Genomic DNA, 25,275 nt, shown 5'->3' on the forward strand with positions numbered 1-25,275 from the left:
GGGGGGGGGGGGGGGGCTACTTGCGAAATCCTAAATTGAATAGGAGGCTTTGAACTCACTTCCAAAGTTTAGGACAAACAAGCCTTGCGCATATTTATACTTAAAATGTTCTGCTCTTCGAACGGGCGCATCGTGCAGTACGTGCAACGAACGAGTAACTTAATGCGCCTGTCAAGAGGGCAAGTTAAGTGCACTTACGGAGAGTGTCACTCACTATATGTGCATTTTCTCAAATCTATATGTCGCAAGTGGAATGTCACTCGCAGAAGAATGCACTCTGGACGGAGTGCGTTCAAGAAACAAACTTTGAGGGCCGAGTGCGTAATCTCGACAGCAGCGATTTTGAAGGCACTGCCTTCAAAATATGTGTGGGCATATAAAGTACTGACTAGTTTATCTTAGTTGCTATAACACTGTTTAAAAAACATATTTATTCATTCTAGCTACATGCAAAGCAACGCAATAATTAAGGTACCCGATCACATGCAAATATGCAACTCCGCTGCACACCGCCATTTGTTCGTTTTCAAAATTCTGGATAGTTCTTGGCTGGTCTAGCCTTTTTCCTATTCCTCTTTTTTTCATTGTTAAGAACTGCTTAAGCTTGTTTTATTTGCGCTATCACGTGAAACAGTCAATTTTTAAATTTTTTTCTCCTTTCCGTCAACCTGTTCAAAAATTCCGCTCTGTTCGTGTCACCAATTTTGTTTTTACTACGAGTGCATATTGCCTTCCCACACCGTGTAGCCTAAACTGTCACTCGGGATGCCGAAGTGCACTCCCTGTAAGTGCACTAATCTTGTGCGCTTGACGGGGTTATTATAGTTTACTACGCGGGCGGAGGTATGTAAGGATGGAAGTTGGCAAGCGAAAGAATCGCGGAACTTAATCAAAAGAAACACGAAGTGTCAACAAAGGAGCCTTCTAGCTTGCTTCCCAGCAGAGGCGCCTCCAAACCCTGCTCAGCACCTGTACTCACATGAAGAGTTCAACTCAAATGGTTCAGAAAAAGGAAGTAGTATATCATTGCTGAGCATCTAAAAAAAATCAGATCAAACAGGCGCAAACGGTAGCACAAACGGGGACGTGTGCTGGAACGGAAACCTGTAAGTCGTATTCTCTACAAGTATGTTTTCAAACCAAAAGGTCTAGAAGCCAGAAGACCCGCTCATATCCTTCGTGCGAATGAAAACTATGGATTCTCACACTTTGCCTGCAGCAGACTCTAGGCAGGAAAAGGAAGGAGACAGTCTTTTGTCACAGTGCTGTGAGGAGTGGGTTCTTCCTTGTTCTGGCTTTATGGGTGCCAGAGGGGATTAAGGGAGGAAGTTGCAACGGTGGTGTAGATCAGCAGAAAATTTTCATACAGTTTTGTATCAGGTAGCATACTACTGTTGGGACAGGAACAAAATGCTTTTTTCCTTCTTTTTCCGGCCTATTCTCTACTGCTGAGCTACAGAAGGTTGACTGCAATCCTCTTTTCTATGCTGTGCCGTGTGACATTCCTTGTGTGCTACGAGGTACATTCCTTGTGTGTGCTACGAGGTACATTCCTTGTGTGTGCTACGAGGTACATTCCTTGTGTGTGCTACGAGGTTCCACGTTCGACGGCGCGGCGTAGACGGAGACCCAGATGACAGGCATCATCAATTACCCAGCCATGCTCGTTGAGAGTGACAACCAGAATGAAGGGGTCTAAGCCCAACCGGACCCAACCAGACCCGCCGCCGCCGCCGCGGGGAAACAGGCTTTATCCTCCCCAATTGGCGTGGCGGTTCCAGGGGGCGGCCCTCCCGGGCACATTCCAGGACAAGGGAACTGTCAGCGATCCAGAGCGCGCCTTACCTTGAGGAGCGAGTGTCAGTTGATGGATGAAGAATGGAGGCCGGTGACCCGCGGGAACTGTCAGCGGGCCAGAGCGCGCCGTACCACAGCCGACGCTATGCGCTACCGCGAAGACAACCTTCTTTCCCTCGGACTCAACACGTGAGGGGGCGAGACCATAAGTGGGTGGTATGTTTGTGCGCCCAAGTGAAAGCCCTAGCCCCCCCCCCCCTCCTTCCCCTCCGGCGTGGGCGTCCTCACCCTAGGGAGTGTGGAGAAGAGGATATAAAAATCGACACGACAAGCAGTACGGAAGAGGCACGCTCAGGACGACATCGTTCGCCAAGAGGGCCTTCAGCGCCGAAGCCCGACGGCGTGCAGCTTCTGCCAGCAACCGCTCGAGCCCAACTCCGGAGCCACTCCATGGCCCCCATGAAGTCGTCGGCACGTAAGCTCGGACGCCCTAGCCTCTGATGTATAATCTTAATCATGTGTAATTATTGAATATACCTGTTTGTTTAAACTGAGCCATACGGTGTCTCTTTGCCTCTCCGTCCCGTGTGGACCTGCGCATTATGGGGGTCATCACACTGGTGTCAGAAGTGGGGTCTCAAAAGCAAATGTCCTCTGAATGCTGTGACATTCATGACTTCAAAATTGTTATCAAAAGGGAATCACGGGTCTGATTGTGGGACTTTTACCCCCATTTGAGAGGCTTGAGGCACTGGAGGGCTTGAGAAAAAAAAAATGTCTGTATCTGAGGGAGCTCCCACTCCACAGCCGTCGCTAGGAGCAAGCATGCTGGCATTAGGAAGCGTCATTCCGACGTTTACGGGAGACAAGACAGGGGATCCAATCTGCGATTTCTTTTCCATGCTAGAAGAGATTGGGAAAATGGGGGGATGGTCCGATGCTCAAATGCTGGGAATGGCGAGGTGTAAGATGGCAGGAGCTGCTCATGATTTTGCATGGCGAGACGAAAAAGTAAAATCCACAAAATCATTTGCGGAATTTAAGAAGCTTGCGTTTGAGCATTTCGACACTGAACCACGTCACGTGCGGGTACAGAGGTTCCGTGACGCCGGACAGATGGTAGGGGAGGACGTGCGAACATTTGCGTCGCGGCTTCAGCGCCTAGCACGCGATACGTTAAGCAGGGAGGAGGAAGGAGACCAGCTAAGGAAGAAATACGCGGAGGATCTACTTAAAGAGGAAATGACCGCTTTGTTCGTGGCTGGTCTGCAAGACCCCGTGCGCCGGTTCGTGCTCTCGCGCAAGCCGAGCAATTTCGACCAAGCCGTGCAGGCCGCATTGGATGAGGAACAAAATGAGGCGTTAACGACAGCCGCAGCGAGAGTACGCGTCATAGAGAGAGCGGTGCTCAACCCTGAGGTTGCTCTCTTGACAGAGCGGTTAGATCGCTTAGAACAGCTGCTATCTCAGCAGGTAGAATGCCAGGTTGAAGCGCGCGCTCAACAGCGCCCATTCGCTGGAAACCGGAGACCGCCACAAAGCTACAGGCGCGGTATGCGAGATTTTGAAGAAATCGTATGCTTCGCTTGCCAGGGTCGCGGACACATCGCCAGGTTCTGCCAAAACGTGCGCCGTGGGGAGCCACAAAGAGAAGCAGGCGAGACACGCCCTAAGCAAGCCTACAGCGGGGCTCCAGATACCGAGACAAAAAACTAGTTAGTCCTCCCCAGCCTGAGGAGCGTGGGGAGGGAGCAGTAGATGATGAGGTGGTGGTAGTTTGTGTGGCCGACGAGGCATGCTTTGTTGTGCGTTGCAAGTTAAATGGTTGTTGTATGGAATTGTTGATAGATACGGGGTCAAAGGTGACATTGCTTAAGGAGAGTAGTTTTAACACGCTTCGAAGGAAGGGGGACCGCGAGGTGTTGGAAGCGTCTGGTGGTATGGCAACCAAATTTGTAGGCATAACGGGGGATCCTCTTGGCATAAGTGGACTCTACCGGTTACACTTCTCTCTCGGCGGAATTGCATTGGAGCATCCCTGCTACGTATGCCCTGACACGGTGTCTCTGCCAAACGGAGTGTCAGGTATATTAGGGCAGGATTTTTTGAGAAAAGGGAAGGTAGTAGTCTCATTCTCTGAGGAAGAGGTTAATGCGGGCGGCTCAAAAGTTCCGTTTTTGAACAGGAGAGGGGTTGAGATTCGCATTACCGATATTGACCCCCGTCAAACAGTGGGATCATTGGAGAAGGTATATTCGCGGGTTGCCGTCCGGCTGGTCGAGGAGGCGGTCGTCCTTCCTTGGTCGGAGCACATTTTGTACGCGTTTGTGCCTTCAGATGTAGAGAGCGGCGCCGTGGGAGTGCTTAAGCCGGTCGACTCTCTCAGCAATGGCCTGAAGGCAGCCGCGTGCCTCGTGACAGTTAATGACGCCCACGGAGTGCCCCTACGGGTGGTTAACTGTAGCCAGCAGCCACTGAGCCTTCCCAAGAACAAAACAGTGGCTTTCTTCACCTCTGCGATAGAGCAACGTGAGCCCACCGATACGGTACTCGCAACTGTAGAGCATGCTAGTCCTTCGGCTGCTCCAAAGGTGTCGTTCGATCTTTCTCACGTAAAATCCAGGGAGAGGGAGGCTCTGGCTGGTTTGCTGAACGACTACTAGGAGGTATTCGCCGCGTCCAACCTGGATTTGGGCTGCTGAGGCGTTATAAAGCACAGGATAGAAACCGGCACTTCATCGCCCGTTTACCAGCGTGCGTACAGGATTCCTTACTCCCAACGTGAGGAGATGGAGCGGCAGGTGCAGGACCTGATTGATCGCGGCATTGTCGAACACTCAAAGTCACCCTGGGGAGCACCAGCACTATTGGTGGAAAAGCCAGATGGCTCGTATCGATTGGTAGTGGACTACCGCAAACTAAATGCCGTAACTCGCATCGATCCATACCCCATCCCCAATATACAGGAGACGCTTTCTCAGCTGGGGTCTGCCAGGTACTTCACGGTAGTGGACATGGCGGCAGGATTCTGGCAGATAGCAATGGATCCGGCAGATGCCGAGAAAACGGCATTCAACACGCCCTCAGGGCACTATGAATGGAAAAGAATGCCGATGGGTCTGGCCAACAGCCCTGCTGTCTGGCAGAGAACCGCTGATGTTATCCTGGCAGGTCTTCTGGGGAGGCTGTGCTTCGTGTATATGGATGACATTATCATATACAGTGACAGTTTTGAGAACCATTTGCGCGATATTGAGCAGGTTTTGGTGCGACTAAGAGGAGCGGGTCTCAAGCTGAAGCCCTCTAAGTGCCAATTCCTCAAAAACGAGGTGAAATACCTCGGGCACGTTGTTTCAGCTGACGGCGTGCGACCGGACCCTGAGCAACTAAGGTGTGTCTCGGATTTTCCATCCCCGACTAGCGTCCGCCAGGTCCGGCAGTTTCTCGGCCTGATCGGTTACTACCGAAGGCACATAGAGGAGTTCGCCAAGCTCGCTAAGCCGCTCACCGCCTTAACAGCCAAAAATGTCGCCTTTCGCTGGGACGAAAACGCGGAGAATGCTTTTGGGGCCCTGAAAAGGAAGCTAATGAGTGCACCGCTGTTGCGCCACCCGGATTTTAATTTGCCCTTCGTTATGGCCACAGATGCGTCAAAGTTCGCAGTTGGTGCCGTGCTATCTCAGATTATCGAGGGCAAAGAACATCCCGTTGCTTTTGCTAGCCGACAGCTGAGCCCCACAGAGCAAAAGTACGGAGCTACGGAAAGGGAGTGCCTCGCCGTTGTCTGGGCAGTAAAGCACTTCAGATGCTACCTTTACGGCCGCAAATTCAAGCTAGTCACAGACTGCCATCCTCTGAAATGGGTGATGAGAGTCAGGGACCCTAGCTCGCGACTCGCTAGATGGAATCTACACCTGCAGGAATACTGCTTTGAAGTTGAGCACAAGTCAGGAAAGACACATCTGAATGCTGATGCACTCAGCCGCACAGCTGCCGTGGCAGCTTTAGAAGAGTTTGTCCCCGTAGTCGACCCCGCCGAATTACGCACAGAGCAGTGCAAAGATCCTGACCTGAAGCGAATAATCGAAAGCTTAGAGGGCGCACCGTCTCACCCCGAACAGCTAGGTTATTTCATTGACAAAGACGGCACCCTGTGTCGGCGCACGAGGCCAACCAGGAAAGGGAGACCAGAGAAAACCGCTTGGGAGAGAGTCGTCATAACTCGGTCGTGGACAGAAAGGGTTCTTCGCGCGTTTCACGATGCGCCATGCGCCGGTCATTTTGGCGTAGCGAAGACACGCAGGCGTGTGGAGCGTTTGTACTTTTGGAGTGGCATGCGACAGGATGTTAGAGACTACTGTGCGAAGTGTCATTCCAGTCTCGAAAGAAAAACACCCAAGGGACGAAGACCAGCTCCAATTCAGCCGTTCCCTGAGGTTTCGGCTCCCTTCGAGCGGACAGGTATGGACATAATGGGCCCATTGCCCACGACCACTTCCGGAAACAAGTACATTTTAGTATTTGTCGACCACCTTTCAAAATACGCGGAAGCGGTAGCACTCCCAGATCAGAAGGCAGACACGGTTGCAAGAGCATTTGTCGAACAGATCGTGCTCCGACATGGACCCCCGAGGCAACTCTTGACAGATCGGGGAACGAACTTCGTGTCGCAGCTAATGAGGAGAGTTTGCGAGCTGCTTAAGATCGCTAAGAAGCAGACAACACCGTACCATCCGGCTTGCAACGGCGCGGTGGAGCGACTGAACCAAACCGTGGCCGGGTTCCTGTCGCATTTTGTTTCGCGCGACCAGCGGGACTGGGACTTGTGGCTCCCGTATGCAATGTTTGCCTACAATTCCGCAGCACACGAGAGCACGGGCGAATCGCCATTCTTTCTTCTCTACGGCCGAGACCCGGACCAGCCTAGTGAAGTGCCAGAGGGCCCCCGTCGTGTCCCATACGCTTCACTGGACGACTATAAGGTTGAGCTAGAATCGCGCTTGCAAGTGGCGAGGGACATCGCAAAGGAGGCCTTAAAGAAAGCGGCGAAGCGCAGGAAGGAGGTGCACGATCGCAGTGCTAGAGACGCGCCGTTTGATGTGGGGGACAGCGTGTACATTGAAAACTGCCAAAGGCAGATTGGGCTAGCTCGTAAGTTCCAGACGAAGTGGAGTGGACCGTGCGAGATTGCCGAGAAGCTTTCTCCGGTAAACTTCAGAGTCCGAGACGTGAACCGGCGCTTGATAAGGATACACGCAAATCGCCTCAAGTCGGCACCGGTTCAGTATTCACGAAATGAGGAAAGGGAAAGCGTGGATTTTGATGGGGACAGAAGTGAAGCGGAGCGCGCAGATAGTTCGCAAGAAACGCCCTCTCCTGCATTTGTTCGGCAGGCGCCCGAGGTGACGGCCGGAATCCCACCGGATTTACTTCATGCATTGCTAGAAGAAGAAGCGCGCGAGGTTGCCGCGCAGATAACGCCAGGAGAGGCTCCTGCCACGAGCCCTCGCGAGTCCCAAAGCAGACAAAGGGTCACAGACTTACTTAGTATGACTCATGAAGGCCGATATCCGCTGCGAAATCGGAAAGCTAAGTCGGACTAATGGTGTAAACAGAGCGGAGTTGTGAACTGGTCAGAATTGTGTAATGCCGCAGCTCATAACATTGCTATATGCGTATGTGTTAAGTTATCGGAGTTAGTAGTTAAACCTTTCTGTCATTAAGTAACACCTTCACAGGAGAGCATGCGGAGCGCATGCAGAACCTGCCCTACTTCCTTTCGTTATCTATATTTTTGTCTGTGCCGTGATCGTGCTAGAAGTGGGAGCTCCTTTGTAACTGTGGTAAATTTATTTCGTCCAGTTTGGACTAGAAAGGAGAGGCTTGGGTGCTGAGTTTCATGTTTATCTGTAAAAGAAGATCAGTGCTGCCCCTGGAGACGCCAGTTATGACAGCGGAGGCATATGGTGTTGTGCAGTGGTGTTGAGTGCAGCGAAAAGTGTTTTGTCGGACGCACTGTGCGAGGCGATTCAGAAAGACAAGGGGAGCTGCAGGGACTCAAATGTTTGGAGAACATTCTTCTGGAGGGTGAGCGAGTGTGACATTCCTTGTGTGCTACGAGGTACATTCCTTGTGTGTGCTACGAGGTACATTCCTTGTGTGTGCTACGAGGTTCCACGTTCGACGGCGCGGCGTAGACGGAGACCCAGATGACAGGCATCATAAATTACCCAGCCATGCTCGTTGAGAGTGACAACCAGAACGAAGGGGTCTAAGCCCAACTGGACCCAACCGGACCCGCCGCCGCCGCCGCGGGGAAACAGGCTTTATCCTTCCCAATTGGCGTGGCGGTTCCAGGGGGCGGCCCTCCCGGGCACATTCCAGGACAAGGGAACTGTCAGCGATCCAGAGCGCGCCTTACCTTGAGGAGCGAGTGTCAGTTGATGGATGAAGAATGGAGGCCGGTGACCCGCGGGAACTGTCAGCGGGCCAGAGCGCGCCGTACCACAGCCGACGCTATGCGCTACCGCGAAGACAACCTTTTTTCCCTCGGACTCAACACGTGAGGGGGCGAGACCATAAGTGGGTGGTATGTTTGTGCGCCCAAGTGAAAGCCCTAGCCCCCCCCCCCCCTCCTTCCCCTCCGGCGTGGGCGTCCTCACCCTAGGGAGTGTGGAGAAGAGGATATAAAAATCGACAAGCAGTACGGAAGAGGCACGCTCAGGACGACATCGTTCGCCAAGAGGGCCTTCAGCGCCGAAGCCCGACGGCGTGCAGCTTCTGCCAGCAACCGCTCGAGCCCAACTCCGGAGCCACTCCATCGCCCCCATGAAGTCGTCGGCACGTAAGCTCGGACGCCCCAGCCTCTGATGTATAATCTTAATCATGTGTAATTATTGAACATACCTGTTTGTTTAAACTGAGCCATACGGTGTCTCTTTGCCTCTCCGTCCCGTGTGGACCTGCGCATTATGGGGGTCATCACAGCCGTTATGCACTTTCAACGGCTCTCTCGGGGCCATGTTTAAGTAAACTAGCGACATTCCCGAGTTTACTCAGAAGGGGTAACTTGACTCTTTTCACTCCTTCAAAGAACGCAAGAATGTCGTCTAGAAACGAGACCTCTTTGTCTGGCTGGAAAACATGCCTTTCGGAGAAGCTGCCTTGCAGATTTCTGCAAATGGTCTATTGAACCCTGATGAAAGCGGAGACGCATTGGCAAAATGCCACCTTGGCGGCTGAAAGAAGCATGAAGAAAATTAAATCATGTCCCTGACAATGTCAGACGAGAAACTGCGAGGCTGGTAAAACGAGGAGAGAAAAATAAGAAAAAGCGAGCTCGAGGTTTTCCTCCAAGCGGAGAACTGAGTATGGTACCACTGCCACCGCCGCACCTTTGCCCCAAAGGAAACCAAAATGTCCGAGACTTTACGAAGCCAGTTTCTGCAGACTTCACGAAGTTGAACTGCCTGCCTCTGTTTAAGTAATACTATCACCTTTAGACTTTTCTGCGCATTCATTGGTGCAGGTTGAATGCCGTCGGATTGCCACCAAACTCCTCTTGTATATTGATGAACGGTCGACAGATATGCGCAACCTGATCAATACAGCGGTCCCTATAGAATGCGTGAACAGCTCAATCTATAGACCTCCTGCATGTTTGTAAACAAACCAGGTGGCGCTGCAGTCGCTAGCGGGCTCGTGGTAGGCAAAAGGCCAGGGAGTGTTGTTGCGGAGAGGCGTTGAGTGCAGGTTTTCAAGGCTTGTACCAGGCGCGTTTTCAGTTTCTGCGAATCACAGCAATAGTTGACGTTTACAGCTTAGTAATTTCTTGAAGTACACCAGCTCGCTTTGGCCACGTGCGGCGTATTCAGAGAAATAGTTCGCCACTGTGTATTGTATATATGGTTAGTATTAAACAGGAAGCGTTTCTGGCGTTGATTTCTATGCTAGGCATTGAATAAAATAGGAAGTTTTTGACACTCTGCTCTAGCCAGAATGATTTTCCTTCGGGACAGTAGTGAGAGGATGTGCTGGCGTTCTTTCGGCGAAGCAGACGTGCGCTCACCATCTGCTGACATACGTAGGTGTCGTGCTGTGCGAAAAGTGGGGACAGCGTCGTGTCCCCATTCTCCTCTAGCTGTCCCGCTTACGCGCTGGTTTTATCCGCAGGATCACGCACCAGCCAGGCCGACTTATCCCCTTGTTAAACTGGTCGATTTGGTAAAAATTTTTGATTTCAGGAAATATTTTCTTTCTTAGCCCTGGGGTGTTCTGTTTCGTGACGAAAAATTATAGCTTAATATTCAGTAGAAATTTATAAAGTACGCTCTTGAGATGCGTGGTCGTCGAAAATTGTGAGGTAATTTCTTTGAGGCTTTCTTTGAGTTCAGGGCCGCATTTCTTTGACCAAAGCGCAAGCTAAGAGGCCAAAAACGAGGAAATTAACGTTAAGGTTTGTTTTCTGACCTTTCACATTTTCTGCGATTGGCATCACTCACACCTTCGTAATTTCGTAACACATGAAAATAGAATGATTCTATTTGTCGCAAACGATTCCTGAGATGATGAGGAGTGTAATTTATCTCTCGATTTTTTCCTTACACGTGCAGTATTATGTTCGTTATTTTTGTAAGAAACGTTTTCACATAACTATGCATGCATAAGTACATGATCATCTAAAAAAAAGAAGTAATAGCGTCATATGCAGAACAGGACTTTGTGAGCATGCTGGCATAAAAAATTTGCGCACTTTCTACTCAATTATTTAAGACCTTGAGGTGACTTGATGAGGGTGTTAATTATAATTACTCAAGAACTGCACCAGGTATAGCTAAAAATAAAAGGCATTACTGAAACTTGCGTAGCAATTTCATGTTTGCACCAAATTTAGTTTCATATCGCGTGCATAAATAACGAAAACACTTTTCATTGCCACGCCCCTCTTAATCTCGACACGTCTGTTAGTAGCACGCCTGCGGCTGCTTCTTTCCAAACAAGCTTCGCGGTCATGGACTGCATGATGAAACATGACACATGCATGAAGTAATGAAAAAGCATGTGGCTTTTAGCACACTTAAGGTACGCTATTCTAAGCACGCCAACGTGACCGTGCATGAACTTACCAGATTTCTTTCTGCTCGAATCAAATAATTACATGCCATATAAAGAAACACTTTCAAGTAAATATCAAATGCCATAAAACGTGTCATTAAAACATGCTGTGCTATTAACAAAAGAATGCATTCCTTGGGGGCGAGTGAACCTGCCGGCGGGGGCCCCGTTCACACCGGCTCAAGGTGATAAATGCGTGCGCAGCTACATACGTGCTTTTTTTCCTTACGCAGTTATAAGAGCACTATGCTGATGTTCAGGTGAATGAACGCAGTAACTTACATGCTATTAAGTACATTGAGTGGCAGTGCCGATCGACTCCCAGACTTCGCGCTTTAGTACCGCTGCCCTTTCCCCATTAGCAAGTTTACTAATGTGGTATTTATCGCGAGAATCCTATCGGGGCTAATTTAAATTTCCTTTTATGCTACTACGTGGATCGAACAGTGACACAGCTGATTAATACATGCTGCTTCTGCGGTGCGCAGGCATGATGCAGCCGCCGGTATCTGCAGCAGCTGCGGTAGGCACTGGCTGGCGGTAGCTGTTTTGCCTACCATGCGAAAGTCACTGCTGACATCGGCGCCACCGCATCTTCGTGACGTCTTGGGGTGAAGGAGTTCGATATGCAGAGCTGCTAGACTTATCTTGCCTAATCCGCTGGCTTCGCAATGCTTGTGCCCTCATTGCAAATTGTAACCCCTAATATCCCATCTTATCGACTCAGGAACTGGCCGTGTTGGAGATGACAACAGGCACTACCCGAAGCGCACCTTCAAGAAGGTCAGCTACGCAGAGAACAATGATGACAGCAGCCAGGGGTTGTCTAGCCACCTCTCCTGTGAGTGTGTGGGTTCCCGGACCAAACGCAAGAATTCTAGAATAGGGAGAACCAGCGCAACACGGACAATCGACGTAGGAAAGAGACAACGACACAGGCGCTATCTAGATACTAAATTTTATTGGGAAAAAAAAACACGTGCAATATTTAAGCTTAAAAATGCGAAAACCAAGAAAAAACACAAAAAACAAACACATTAATGTTTACGCGCCGGATGGAAGGCTTTTACTGAGAAAGGCTATCTCACTTTCCTGTAAAGCCACGGAGGGTCTCGCCACACACGTGTCCGTGTTCTGAGCGATGCAATAAGCTTCGAAGACTTCCCTGCCTACCTGATTGCTGTTGTAGTACTGGATCTCACTATAATGCAAGGCAGGCAAGGGTCGTCATTTTGATCCTTGCAATCGCGGCAATGCTGCACTAGGTTGGACGAAGGGGATTATTTCATGCCGAGCCAACTCTCGGGCTCTTTCAGTCTGATGTTTATGTACCTGCCCGTCTGGCCATAATATACCTTTCCGCAAGGCAAAGGAGCCCTATACACGACGCCTTTTTTGCAGTTTATGATCTTTTCTGCGTGTGCCACTGGGCACTGCCGATTATCTTCTATGGAAGAGGCTGGCTCCAGCTTCTTGTGCACAGCAGCGCGCACGTTTCCAACTTTATGTTCGGCGCAGAACCTCACCTGCACTTTCAGCCAGGCAGCGATCTTCTTCAGACGATGTGATACACCGTGTAGATACGGGATGCACACGACTTCCCTTCGTGCATCTTGCTGCTGCCCCTGAGGACAAGGTGCCACCTTTACATTTAGCCTGCACAAGCTTCGTTGCGCTAACCGTGCAAGGTTCCTTTCTTGATATCCTGCTTCACGTAGGCTGGCCACTTGTCCAAGGAAACTTTCCTCCATCCAGTGGTGACATGGATTTTCAAGCGCTGTAGACTGAGATGACATTGCTATCCCGTCCTTCACCACTCTGGAATGCTGCGAACTGAAGGAGAATGCTATTCTGTACTCAGTACGATTCCATGCTGAGATGAAGACCGCAAGCTGCTATCTATGATCAGGTGTCTTTCATGACAGACTCAATTATAGGAAGCAAAGGAGAAACAGCTGCCCTGTGCCGATAATGAATGAATGAATGAATGAAAAACTTTATTGAATTCTTTTGGTCAGTTCCGGAAAGTCTCCTTGCAGCTGCGTCTTGGCGCCTGCCGCAGCCGCCGCCGCCGTCGGGGGCTCCTTAGCAAGGGTGGTCCCTCATTCCAGGGCTCCACTGGTCCTGGCCACCTCGCACGCGTGCTGCACCAATGCCCTTTAGGCGGTGAGCTCGCTGCTGGTGAGCAGGCCCTCCCATTGCTCCGCACTCGGGTTAGTCTGTTTGTGGAAGGTGCAATTGTGTTTACACTCCCATGTGACGTGGTAAAGTGTCGGGACGTCCCCGCACCAAGGGCAGGTGTCGCTGTACTGGGTGGGGAACATTTTGCGTAGGACGTGTAAGTTAAAGAAGTTGCCAGTCTGCAGCCTCCTCCAGCTGACCGCTTCTTGCTGTGTGAGGAGTTTGTGGGGCGGGGGATACTTGAACCTGCAGCCTCTGTAGTGATTTAGGATGTCTGCGTACGTCGGGTCCACCATCGAGGGGTTCTCGAGGTCCTCCGTCAGCAAGGCTCGGTGCGTGATCTCGCGAACCTGCCTGTCAGCCCTCGAGTTGCCCTCGACTCCGGTGTGTGCCGGTACCCAGAAGACCTTTTGCTTCGCTTTGAATCCCGAGGCTCTCGCGCCGAGGAGGATGCGTAGGGCCTCCCTGCAGATCCTTCCTTGCTGATATCGTCTGCAGGCCGTTTTAGAGTCCGTTATTATAATCTGTGGCTTGTTTCTGCGGTAGCCTTCGACCGCTGCAAGCGCCACAGCGATCTCCTCCCCTTCTGCCACCGTACGTCCTCTCGCGGATGCGCAGCTGATCGTGTCGCCCGTGTGGTCTACGACCGCCACCGCCACTCTCGTGATGTTGTTGCGCCTATCCCTCGGATATAGTCCTGCGTCCGTGTACACCGTGTTTTCCTGCGTGGCTAGATGTCTCTCCACGTGTACTGCTCTTGCTTGTCTTCTGGCCGCGTGTAGGTTGGGGTCCATGTTGCGCGGCAGTGGGCAGATTCTGAGGGTTTGCCGGATTTCGTCCGGAATGTTCTCGTCCGGATCTGCTGTGGTTTCCACTCTGTGGCCAAGTCTTCTCAGGAGTTGCCTGCCTGTTTCTGTAAGTTCTAGTCTTTCTAGCTGTGCGTTCAGCTGGGCCGCCGCCAACTCCTCGAAGGTGTTGTGGACTCCCAGCTGTAGTAGCTTGTCGTTCGGGGTGTTTCTCGGTAGGTTTAGTGCGGTCTTGTAGGCTTTCCTTATTAATGCCTCGATCTGTTCTTTTTCCCTCTTGATCGCCGGGTGGTAGGGGAGGGAGTACGTCACCCTACTGACTACCAGGCTCCTGACTACTTTGAGGGCGTCCTCTTCCTTCATTCCGTGTCTTCTGCTGGAGACTCTCTTTATCATTCTGCCGACTTGTTCGGTCGATTTCTGTAGCAGGCTGATCGTGTGGCTGCATTTGCCGCTGCTCTGCAGCCACATGCCCAGAATTCTTATGGTGCTTCTTTCTGGTATGTTTTGGCCTTCGAGCTTGATCTCTAGGCTCGCCTCCGTGGGTTTCCTCGCTACTCTGAGTAGCTCTGACTTGTCTGTCGAGCATGCTAGACCCCTTGCCTTCACGTATTCTTCTATGCAGGTCGCGGCTCTCTGTAGTCTCTCTTGTTTTTCTCCTAGCGATCTACGGTTGGTCCACACCGTGATGTCGTCCGCATACATGGCATGTTGTGTGCCTTCGGTTTCCTCCAATCTTTTGGCCAGGCCGATCATGGCTAGGTTGAAGAGCACGGGCGAAATCACCGACCCCTGTGGGGTTCCTTTGTGGGGGGTGTTAAAGGGTTGGCTTCTCACGTCTCCCAGCCCTACGGTGGCAGTTCTGCCTGCGAGAAAGGCCCTCACGTAGTTGTGAGTTCTTTCTCCGCAATTTATGTTCTGGAGGCCCTCCATTATTGCCGGGTGGCTGACGTTGTCAAAGGCCCCCTTGATGTCGAGGGCCATGACAACATTCTCTCCAGCCTTCGGGATGTTGGCGAGAACGTCCTCCTTGAGTTGTAGGAGAACGTCTTGCGTAGACAGCTTTGACCTGAATCCAAACATGCTGTGCCGATAAAAAAACAACTCAAATGTGAATTACACCGAATTTCGTTTCAAAACTTTCGCGGGACCCTTTTGTTCAGAAAAAAATAGTTCATGGCCAGAGTGGCGGGGCGTTGCTTTTTCCTTCACAACCCAGTGTCCTGCATTCGATGAGATTAGGGGGATACACAAAGGGAGTTTGGCGCAAACCTATAATATCTATACAATTATTTGTGTTAATGCAGTGTTTCATAACGTGTTTACACCAGCAGGAGCATCGCTGCGCACATTTGAGTTTATGTTTGACACGTGTGTGGCAAAACCACCCGTGGCTTTACAGGAAAATGAGATAGCCTTCCTCTATAAAACGTGCCGATGCGCAGTGCAACCTTCGATATGTGTATGTTTTGTTTTTGTTTTTTTTTTGGTTTCGTGCATTTTTGACTTTATACATTTCATGTGTTTTTTTGAATAAAATTTAGTTTCTACACAGCGCCCGTGTTGTCTTCTCTTTCCGAGGCCCGTTGTCTGTTTTGCGCTGGTCCGCAACACGAATTACTTCCAAATTGACCAACACAACGTACTTTTAAATACGATGGTTTTATTGGTTAAGGGATAGAGGATTATGGAGGGCCAGTGGGCTTGTGCAGAACGAATACGCTCCTTGCATCTTTTGGTTAGCAGCTGACGCTAACGCGAAACCGGCGAAATAGCATGGGTCTAAAGCTGAATAGAATCGGCCGACATGTCGGCACCCAGCGAAGCGACGGTTGCTCGTCTAAGTAACAATTCGTCGTTGCCACTTCACTCTTCGCAGAAAACAAGTGGTGCACGAAGGTTGTTGTTTGTCTAAAGATGCTAGCACAGCGAAATCCTGGCTGCAAAACCTCTCTAATTTGAAGGTGCGCACATAAAGGAACATGAATGAACTGATTTGGTGATACTTACAATCCAGCGTTTCACTTTTCAGGCAAAATGGCACTGCAAGAGGCTAACGTAACCCAGATGTAGCCTGCCCCCTATTCTTATGCTCTCGATAGGATTCGCCGCAAGGCTGCCATACGCAGCGTAAGCGGGGGCTCCAACCCTTGGTTCTCCCCTTTAAAACTATCCATAATTAAGTGAATATAAAGTAAACGGCATTATCGCCAATTTCCACACGGCAGGCAGCCCGCGAGAGCACACGGCGAGTTCTCGCGGTTTGTTCTCAATCCTATACAGGCCTCTAGTCTTTGGTTTTTATAACAGTGGCAATCCAGGGACTTCGTGCGATTATAGTCAGATACAGCTCAGTAATGCTGACTTTCCAGCGAATGGGGACAACAAAGGGTCATGGCGTCGTGCTTAATCCCCTTTCCTTCTAGTATGCTGTACCAGGTGGCTAACAGGTGCAAGGAGATTAACCGGGACGTCATCATATTCAATAGAGGCCATTGCCTGCAGGCTCTACATTGAAGGGCATTCACCATTGGACACAGGAGTCGTATCCGATGCTATTGTGTTTACGCGGGCGAAGTTTTTTGACAGAAGTTTTTGCGGCAAGAGGTCTTTATGGAACACCTTTCGGTACCCCACTGGCAAAGCTTAACCCTGCTCCGAACCAATGATAAAAAGCGTTGCATGTGAGGTGGAAGTTGCAGGGTGAAGGGAATTAGGAGCTTCCAGCACGTGCGGGCGAAAGAACAATTGAAGCTGGGAGGAGTGGTTTTAGCAGAAATAGTGTTCGCAAATAACATTAAAAGCCGCAAAGACATACTTGCGGGGAAACAGGGGCCTGTCAAGCTGCTTTGACACAGCTTTTTCCCCTCTCCCTCACCACACCATGACCGTGCACATGCCCTGCACTTGCTATGGGAAATAAACTCGAGCTCAAACATGTGGAACGAAGCTCGTAGAAATAAGGATGTTTGAGCCAGCCTCCCTTTGTGTATGCCACTAATGTGACCGAATACAGGACAGCGGATTGTGAAGCAATAAGCATCGCCGTGCCACTCTGGCCACTAATTATTTTTTTGTGAACAAAAGGCCCAGCGAAAGTTTGGTTAATTCGGCATCTCTGCCAAATGACTGGACAAACGCTAATGTGGTACCAGTGCATAAAAGTGGTTCAAAAAGCTGTGTTGTTAATTATCGGCCGATTTCTTTAACCAGTGTGTGCTGTAAAACGCTTGAGCACATAATATATAGCGCCGTCATAAAACACCTTAACTCTAATGAGTATTTTACAGAAGTTCAGCCTGGCTTTAGGTCGACTTTTTCCTGTACTACTCAGTTGCTTGAGTTTAGTAATGATCTGCTTTCTTCCTATGACCGTGGCTCTCAAATAGATTTCGTACTCCTAGATTTTAAGAAAGCCTTTGACTCTGTAACTCATTTACTCTTATTGCATGAGTTAAGTTGTCTTGGTATGCACCCCACTGTCATCGATTGGCTTCATTCGTATCTTCAGGGACGCATGCAGCGTGTTCTGAATAATGGTTCGCACTCAGATTATGTAAATGTTTCCTCATATGTACCGCAGGGGTCTCTTCTTGGACCCCTTCTTATTCTGATTTGTATCAATGATATTGTTTTGGATCTTACCTGCAAAGCTCGCCTATGTGCTGACGACTATGTCATTTACCATGTTGTGGAATGTTCCTCTGATGCGTTAAAATTTCAGCAAAACTTGGATTCCATCCAGTGCTGGTGCTCAAAATGGCAAATGTCTTTCAAGGCTAAAAAAATGCTAGTTTATTTGCTTCACTCGAAAGCGTTCCCCTTTACAAACAAGTTACTCATTGCATAATGTTTATTGCAAAAAGTACTTGAATATAAGTATCTCGGTGTTTATTTTACATCTAACCTAACGTGGACGGGGCAAGTTGACTATATCACATCCAAGGCCTGCAGAATGCTTAATTTCTTAAAATGAAATTTCAAAAAAGAGCCGTTTAATGTCAAATAACTCCTGTATTTCACTTACATATGACCAAATTCTTGAATATTCCTGCCCTGTATGGGATCACCAGATTGCTTACTTATGTGACATGCTCGAGCGCGTCCAAAATAACGCTGCGAGATTTGTGTCCAATAATTACAGCTTCGTAACTAGTGTCACGTCTCTTAGAAGCCACCTTGGTTGGGGATCTTTAGCTAACCGTAGGAAACATTTGAGGTTGCAAACCATACATCACATCTATTTTGGAAGGTTGAGCATTGACAAAGACCGGTGCTTGCTTCAACCTCACTTTTTTTCTAGACGACTTGATCGTCAGTGGAAGATCCGAGAGCAAGTGTAAGACAGATATTTACGAAGCCTCGTACTTTCCACGGAAGATCAATGAGTGGAACAGGCTGCCGGCTGTCGTCACTGAGTGCTACACGGAAGGTCAATACCTGGCATTCTTATCTGATGTGTGACATGGCCCGCAGTTATTTTGCGCGTCTTTTCATTTATTTACCGTTTTTTTTTCGGAGCGCGGTTGTTCTCCTTCAGTACATGCTTTTCCTCATCTATTATTAGTTGTATTTTGTATTCATATTTTTGTAGTTGTATTTATATTGTATTGTTATCTTCTGTACTTTCGGCCAAACGAGCGGAAGTCATTGTGTTTCCCTCCCTGCAATAATGCCTCCGGGCGCTGCAGGTATCTGTAATTAATAAATAAATTCACATTTGATTTTTTTGCTTGTCATGCATAGGGCAGCTATTTCTCCTTTGCTTCCTATAATTAAGTCTGTCATGACATACACCTGGTCATTGGTCGCAGCCTGCAGTCTTGATCTTAGCACGGAGTCATACTGGGTACCTAAATGTGCTGGTGGAGTTCTTTGCAAAGCAACGCTTGCAGCAACTATCCTGCATTATTCGCAGCCTCCTCCAGTGAGCATTCCGGCAAGTCTGGCCACCCGAGACGCCAACGAAAGACGGTCACCTTCATTGAGTACGAACACAACTCCGACGAGGAATACCTGTGTGAGCTGTCCGCGAAAACCGCTTCCTGGCTTCCAACACTACAATAGGAAACACGCACACATCGTTGTAAAGAAGTTTCATAGGAGTTAGTAACTGCATGGACATCGGCAACACAGGATGTCATGTCCAGAACGGCACGACGTATTCAGTAGCAGAATCTTTTTGGCTAATATTTCTGGCTGTTTCTTTTATGTTCCGGAGCAGTCCGTTGGCAAACACATTATGATGCTAATGTCTCACACATTGAAGAAGCTCGTTTGATGACGCCTTTCTTTTTTGATAACGTGATGTGCGTTAAACACAAATTGATGCGCATATTTCGTTTTTATGCATAGTCAATATTAATCCTGCGCCTCGTCTTTGCCTGAGTCATTAAGCATTGCATGCAAAATGTTGGCTCCATCATTGCCTCCTGCAAAACAACAGGCTGGACACTCTGCTTGCAGTTTGCGACGACTGTCGAAGCGATCACCCCGGCGACAGCCCCGAACATGGGCCACTGACCCACGTGAAGGACACCGAGGTGAGCGCAAAACATGTGCATGCTGAGTGTGAAAGGCTACTTGGGGTCCCGTTGGCATCTGTCTCTTTGCAGTCGTCATGCGATGTGACGCGAAATACGGAAATGAAACACGCAGTAACTGCATCCGTTCTCGGGAGCGAAAGAAGAGATGCCGTACTGCAGGCCTTCAGAATAATTTCGTGCAGCTGGAAATGGTGCAATGACACCAAACAGCAACAGAGGTGTTGGCTTTGTGGCCCCTGCGGAAGGGTTCGAACCCAGATACTCCAGCTGAGTAGCTGAATGCGCGAACTCCTGAGCCACTGTGTCCAGTCCGAGTGGAGAGGTTGGTCTGTGATTCCAGAGCGCCCCTTCCAGTAAGGTAGCATGCATACATCATGCAAGCTCTCCGCAGTGGCAGCCCTTCCTCTGTTCTTTCCTGTTCTTATTCCTCTCTAAACTTGTATCGCTAAAAACACACGGACAGATATACGAAGCTGACAACACGTGCACTATATCTTCGTATCAATCTGTGTCTTTCAAGCTCTACAAGATTCTCCATGACGAATTGTCTCACCCGAACGACCACATTGCTATCTCTTTCCTTTCATCGCATCATTGATCTCCTTTCTCACCACGTTGCCCAGTGGATAACCGTGGGTGATAGTTTGTGCGTTCTTCATTTTATGATGTTTAACACCACTGGCATTAAAAAGGCATTTTTTCAATTCAGCATACATTTCTAGAACGCAAAAAGGCACTAGTGTTGTGCTTGTCTGTTCACGTTAATATCCCCAAGTGGTCGAAATCATTCTGGTGATCTCCACTACGGCGCCCTGCGTATCTCCCTTTTTTCTTCAATCCCACCTTCCTCACATCCCTCAAGGTGCGGCTGGTGTGTTCACCTGGAATCCAGAAAATTACTGGCGCATTCAATTTTCTGAAAAACAAAAAAAACAAATGCCCTTTTTCAGGACCGCTGTGTTCATGCAAACGCACTTCAACAGAGTTCTGGAGTCTGGAAATCTAGATACGCTAAGCCAGAGCGCTACAGTTTTTGCTTTTCCAGTGCTGGGGAGAACAGAAGCTGGATATTGCAGGCATCCTTTAGACGGCATGTCACTCGCAGGTGGAAGCCGGGGACCCGCTGCGCGCCAACAATACCCTCCCCAAAGATCTGTCCATCCGTCGCTGCAATCACAAGTGCACCCAGTTCGGGGTGTTCACGTTAAAGCCACTGCCCAAAAGGGTCTACTTCGGTCCCTACCAGGGCGTGAATATGGATGACAACGGTGAGGGCAACGCCTACGCCTGGCAGGTACGTTTCACACGAGGCCAGTTTGGAATCCAGAGGCTGCGATTAGGACACCGGGGTCTACATTCTTCTATAACTACAGCTCTCATCGTCATTATCAGCCTGACTACGCCTTCTGCATGGGGGGCAAAGGCCTCTCCCATATCTCTCATATGCAGGGCATGTCCTGTGCTAGCTGCGGCCACCCTATACCCGCAGACTTAATCTCATCGGCTAGCTAACTTTCTGCGACCCCTGCTAAACTCGCCTACTCGGGGAACCCAGTCCGTTACCTATAAGGACCATCGGTTAACATGCCTTTGCATTGCATTCTTTCCCCAAGCTCATATCTTGCTCATGTTAAGCAGTTCTAAAGCTGAAATATTTTCTTGTCATTGGCCTATGCCCTTATCATGAGATACGGAGAAACTTTTGTGTGTTGTACAGCTCCATCCAATAATTTTAATAGTCAGTCATGTCATGCACACTACCATTGAAGTGCTTATACCGAAGCTTTCTCGGGTTGCATTAATGACACTGAATGTACCGCCTCGGCTTCTCCTTTTTTATTTCTGGTTAGATAGTGGTGTCAAGCTATGAAAAAAAGGAAAAATTTACACCGTCATCGAAGAGAAGTTTCAGGGTGCTTTTCAGCTAAAAATGATGGTCGAACCCACAATTGAGTTTGTTTGTGGTGTCTCCAGGTTCGCAAGAATGGCAAGGTGTTCGTGGTGGATGGTCGCCGACTCGACAGTTCCAACTGGATGCGCTACGTGAACTGCGCAAACAGCCCGTGTGAACAGAACTTGGTGGCATACATGCACCACGGCAACATCTACTACCGGACATCCAAGGCTGTGGCCACGGGCGAGGAGCTCCTCGTGTCGTGCGACTCATCGTGTACCCAGGAGCGAGGGCAGCTCAGCAAGCCACAAGGTTCGCGGTCGACTGTGAACGGTGAGGGGTTCGTCATTTCTCGTCGAGTTGAACTGTCTCAAGTGGACTGAGTGATAAGGGATTTGGATTGTAAAGATAAATTGATGAACTGCCAATCGGACACGGTGCCTATGGTTTTAGTATGCTCCTGTAACGAGCTGAAATGCACGGCAACTTGGAGTTGACTACCGAATCTTGCTGCGTAGTGGGTTTTACTACTTACATGTAGAATATTGGGTGATATGTTGATCTCAATTGTTCACATACACAAAAAGGTGAAGAAGAAGAATGTGTTGGCCTGAAAATAAAATGTTCCGATTGTATAATTGCCATTCCATTTTCAAGAGGCGATTTGCTTATTCTACAAACGTGTGAGTGATTATAAAATTATTTGTTTCATGTTTCCACAATCTGTACAAACTGCGCAAAAGCCTCTAGGAACGAAAGGCACCGCACGTTGAAAAGTTTTCGGCCTCTTGGAGGCACTAACAAGGGCAACAGAAGCAAAATGGTAACAAATTTGTACTCGCTGCTAGATATCATGAATTACAGTTATAATCCAATTCAAGCGCCGTCATTTACGGACACAGGCTCTCGCAAATGAAGCCATCTGGTCGAGTTTTTTTTTTTTCATACCTCTGTTGAGTGCATGTTTGGACATATTACATATTGTTCCTTCTTTACCTTGCGTGTTAAAATCGCCCATTTGGACTGATGGCTTACAATTGCCCATTCTGTGGGATACCGATCATTTGTAGAGAACTGGCGCTATCCAATCCAGTATGTCACAAAAGAACTGTACTTCCGTTTTCGTTAAATTTGTTTTGTCAGCCATCTGAGGCAGGGTTTTAGACTTTCAGCGAAACCTGTCCATTCGGAGAGATCGTGGCGAGCATGGCGTCATAAGCGGCACCCTCGCATCGTGCCGACGCTGTTCAGCAACGGCGTGGTTCTCAGGATTCCACAGCATCGGCACTTGATTTTGTAGATCTGGGCTACAGCTTTTTGTGAACGAAATGACGTGCATTTGTCGTATTTTACATCGGTCAGAGATTGTTGCTAGCCCAGCCCAGCCAATCGATGCGTGCCAGTCTGTAACTTTCGTTTTTACAGTTGTTGGGGAGGTTTTCTGCTTTCCGAGCCACTTTGAAGGTCCCGGGAATGTACTGAACAATTGTGTGTCTCCATCAGTGTAACGGATCGTCTTTTCTCTAAGACAGCCCGCGGCTGACCTAGGCTCCACACTGCTGAATAGCCCAAAGAGCTTCGCACGAGCATCATTTTTTTTTCGATGATCAAAAATTTTAGCATGAAAAGCATTGGCACTTCAAGTGCTCAGTTCTCACATAAGAAGGCATCAAACGTATATTCTAGATTTTAATGCTTCTAATTTCTGACTGGCTATGTTTATTTTTTGTCAATTTTTGTGTGAGTGTGTAATCAAACAATTCTTTCTTCTTAAGAATTGTGCAACCTGTGATTTTCTGTATGCAATTTAAGAAACAGCTTTCCACTACACTGTACTGCAAAGAAAAAAAACAAAATTCATGTGGGTAATGAATGTTTTGCGAACCCTGCCTTGAAATTGCCAGTCATCCCCTGGTAAAGCAAGAGTTAATCAGCAGCTTGGTGAAGTCCTGTAGTGATAGTTTTGCCGTAACTACTAAGATAACAGCCAAGGTACATCATTTCTGAACTTCTGTTAACCCTATATGGCATCCTGGAACACTTAGTGTCTTTCGTCTAATAAGTTTCGTTCACTACCATGGATATTTTAATATATGCGTGCAAAGAGACTTTCTTTCAAGCAGTCTTGTCTTGTGTGCCAAAATTTTAAGTAAACGAAAAATGGGGAGAAATTATGGTAGCAGAATCAGCAAAGAAAAAATAGATGTGAACCAATCTAAGGAAACAAATGACACACAGGGGAGTAAAAAAATCTACAATTTCTCATCACAGATACTCGAATATGTATGTGCCCAGCGATTCTATTCTTCGAAAGACGTCCTGTGAAGATAATTTACATTACTTTTAGTTGCGTTTTTCACCTATTGCCAACTCGAGATTGCATGAACGGTGGGTCAATAAAGCGTCCCAGAAACTGTTCGCACCGTGGGTAAGAAAAATTAAGCACTGGTAGGCATCGAACAACATCCTCACTGAGAAATTTTCAATCTTGCTTATGTAGTATGAGGGAAATCGGTGTTAAAGACAGTGCCCTTCCTTTTTTTAATTCAACTCATACACTACAGCGAATCAGAAAATAAAGACTGCAGGTCGGGACCACGCTCCACGAGTACATCACCCGTTTCGATTGTTTGCTTTTTACCGGCCGCTTGCTCCCCCTCCAAGTTAAGTACGACACAGCCGGCTTAGACTACCCTGCGGCTGGCGCATAATAACATTAGTCGCTTATGCGGAATAAAACACACAACACTTGTCCATCAGTTTCGTTGCAGCGCCGTGGGCTTCTAACTTAACACACAAAGAAGCATAGTTTTTCTCGATATTTTTTATATTCAAACAGAAATAAACTGGGTGGAGGACAAAGGCTGATAGCTTCTTGTTACAAGATGAAAGTGCGAAGCTTAATTCAATGTAGTTCGGGAAAACGAACCTTAAATGCTTTACATCTTCTCGGTTGGCCGCAGGTGGTGTGGGCTTTGTGCAGTGGGTATCCCTGCTCTTCACATCTCAGCCCTCAGTGATGCTTGTCAGAGTGAGCCCTCTCACTGTTCCTCCTTTGACCCCTTTCCAAACAGAACCTGCCACACCAGACACGAGCGGACCCACACGGGCGAGCGGCCCTTCGTGTGCGAGGAGTGCGGGAAAGGCTTCAAGGTGCGGTGCAACCTTAACAGCCACCTGTCAGTCCACACGGGAGAGAGACGGTACGAGTGCTAGGACTGCGGCCAGGGCTTCGCCCAAGCTGCTAACATGATGCATCACCGCAGACTATGGCACACTGCTGGCGGCAGGCCTAAGCCATACGTGTGTCGTACCTGCGGGCAGGGTTTCTCCTTAAGCAGCAATCTGAAGAGGCACATGTCAACGCACTCTGAAGAGAAGCCCCATGCCTGCTCGCAGTGTGGGCAGAGGTTCGCGCGGCGCAGCTATGTAGTAAAACACGAGAAAACGGTGCACCACCGTCAGTCCAGGTTGCAATGTCCGTACTGTGAGATGGAGTTGTTTAACATGGGCGCTCTAAGAAGGCACTTGCGCGTTCGCCACGGCTCCGCGGGGGAAGAGGAACAGCAGTGCAGCGAGGAGTGAGGGCGCTGTATTATGCACAAACACACGAGTGACGTGGCTGGTGTTTCTTTTGCGATGCCGACATAATAAACAGATGAACGAACGGAGAACAGCGAAGCCAAATAGGCTTCTGCGATACCAAGGAAGGATTCGGGAGGGCCAACACGCAGCTCCAACAAAGAAGAGGAGTGTTGAGAAAAACCGATGGCAAAATAAAGGGGAGAGAGAGCGATGAGAAAACTTGCTAGAGCCACCTGGAGAGAAATAGACAAATACTAAAATAGAAAAAGGAAAAAAAAAGCGTGCTGGCTTCGGGTGCTGTTATCTGGATTCGGCTAGTAACAAACACATTTTTATTTACTGTAAATGTTCG

General features: G+C 48.8%; 1 protein-coding gene across 1 annotated transcript; it reads left to right on the forward strand.

The window, feature by feature from the left end:
- The first annotated feature begins 19,543 nt into the window (after window positions 1-19,543).
- Window positions 19,544-24,554, forward strand: LOC144103443 (histone-lysine N-methyltransferase PRDM7-like). Its single transcript, XM_077636158.1, has 5 exons — window positions 19,544-19,555; window positions 20,550-20,738; window positions 21,419-21,671; window positions 24,302-24,320; window positions 24,413-24,554. The coding sequence occupies exons 1-5, from the start codon at window positions 19,544-19,546 to the stop codon at window positions 24,552-24,554; spliced, it is 615 nt and encodes a 204-aa protein (XP_077492284.1).
- Window positions 24,555-25,275: the final 721 nt, after the last annotated feature.

Source organism: Amblyomma americanum, chromosome 9 (assembly GCF_052857255.1).
Source record: "Amblyomma americanum isolate KBUSLIRL-KWMA chromosome 9, ASM5285725v1, whole genome shotgun sequence".
Taxonomy (NCBI): domain Eukaryota; kingdom Metazoa; phylum Arthropoda; class Arachnida; order Ixodida; family Ixodidae; genus Amblyomma; species Amblyomma americanum.

Excerpts from the sequence above, each read along its gene's own strand:
- LOC144103443 (XM_077636158.1), top strand. Across the intron at positions 20,739-21,418 it reads GCAACGCCTACGCCTGGCAG|GTTCGCAAGAATGGCAAGGT; the intron begins GTACGTTTCACA and ends TGGTGTCTCCAG.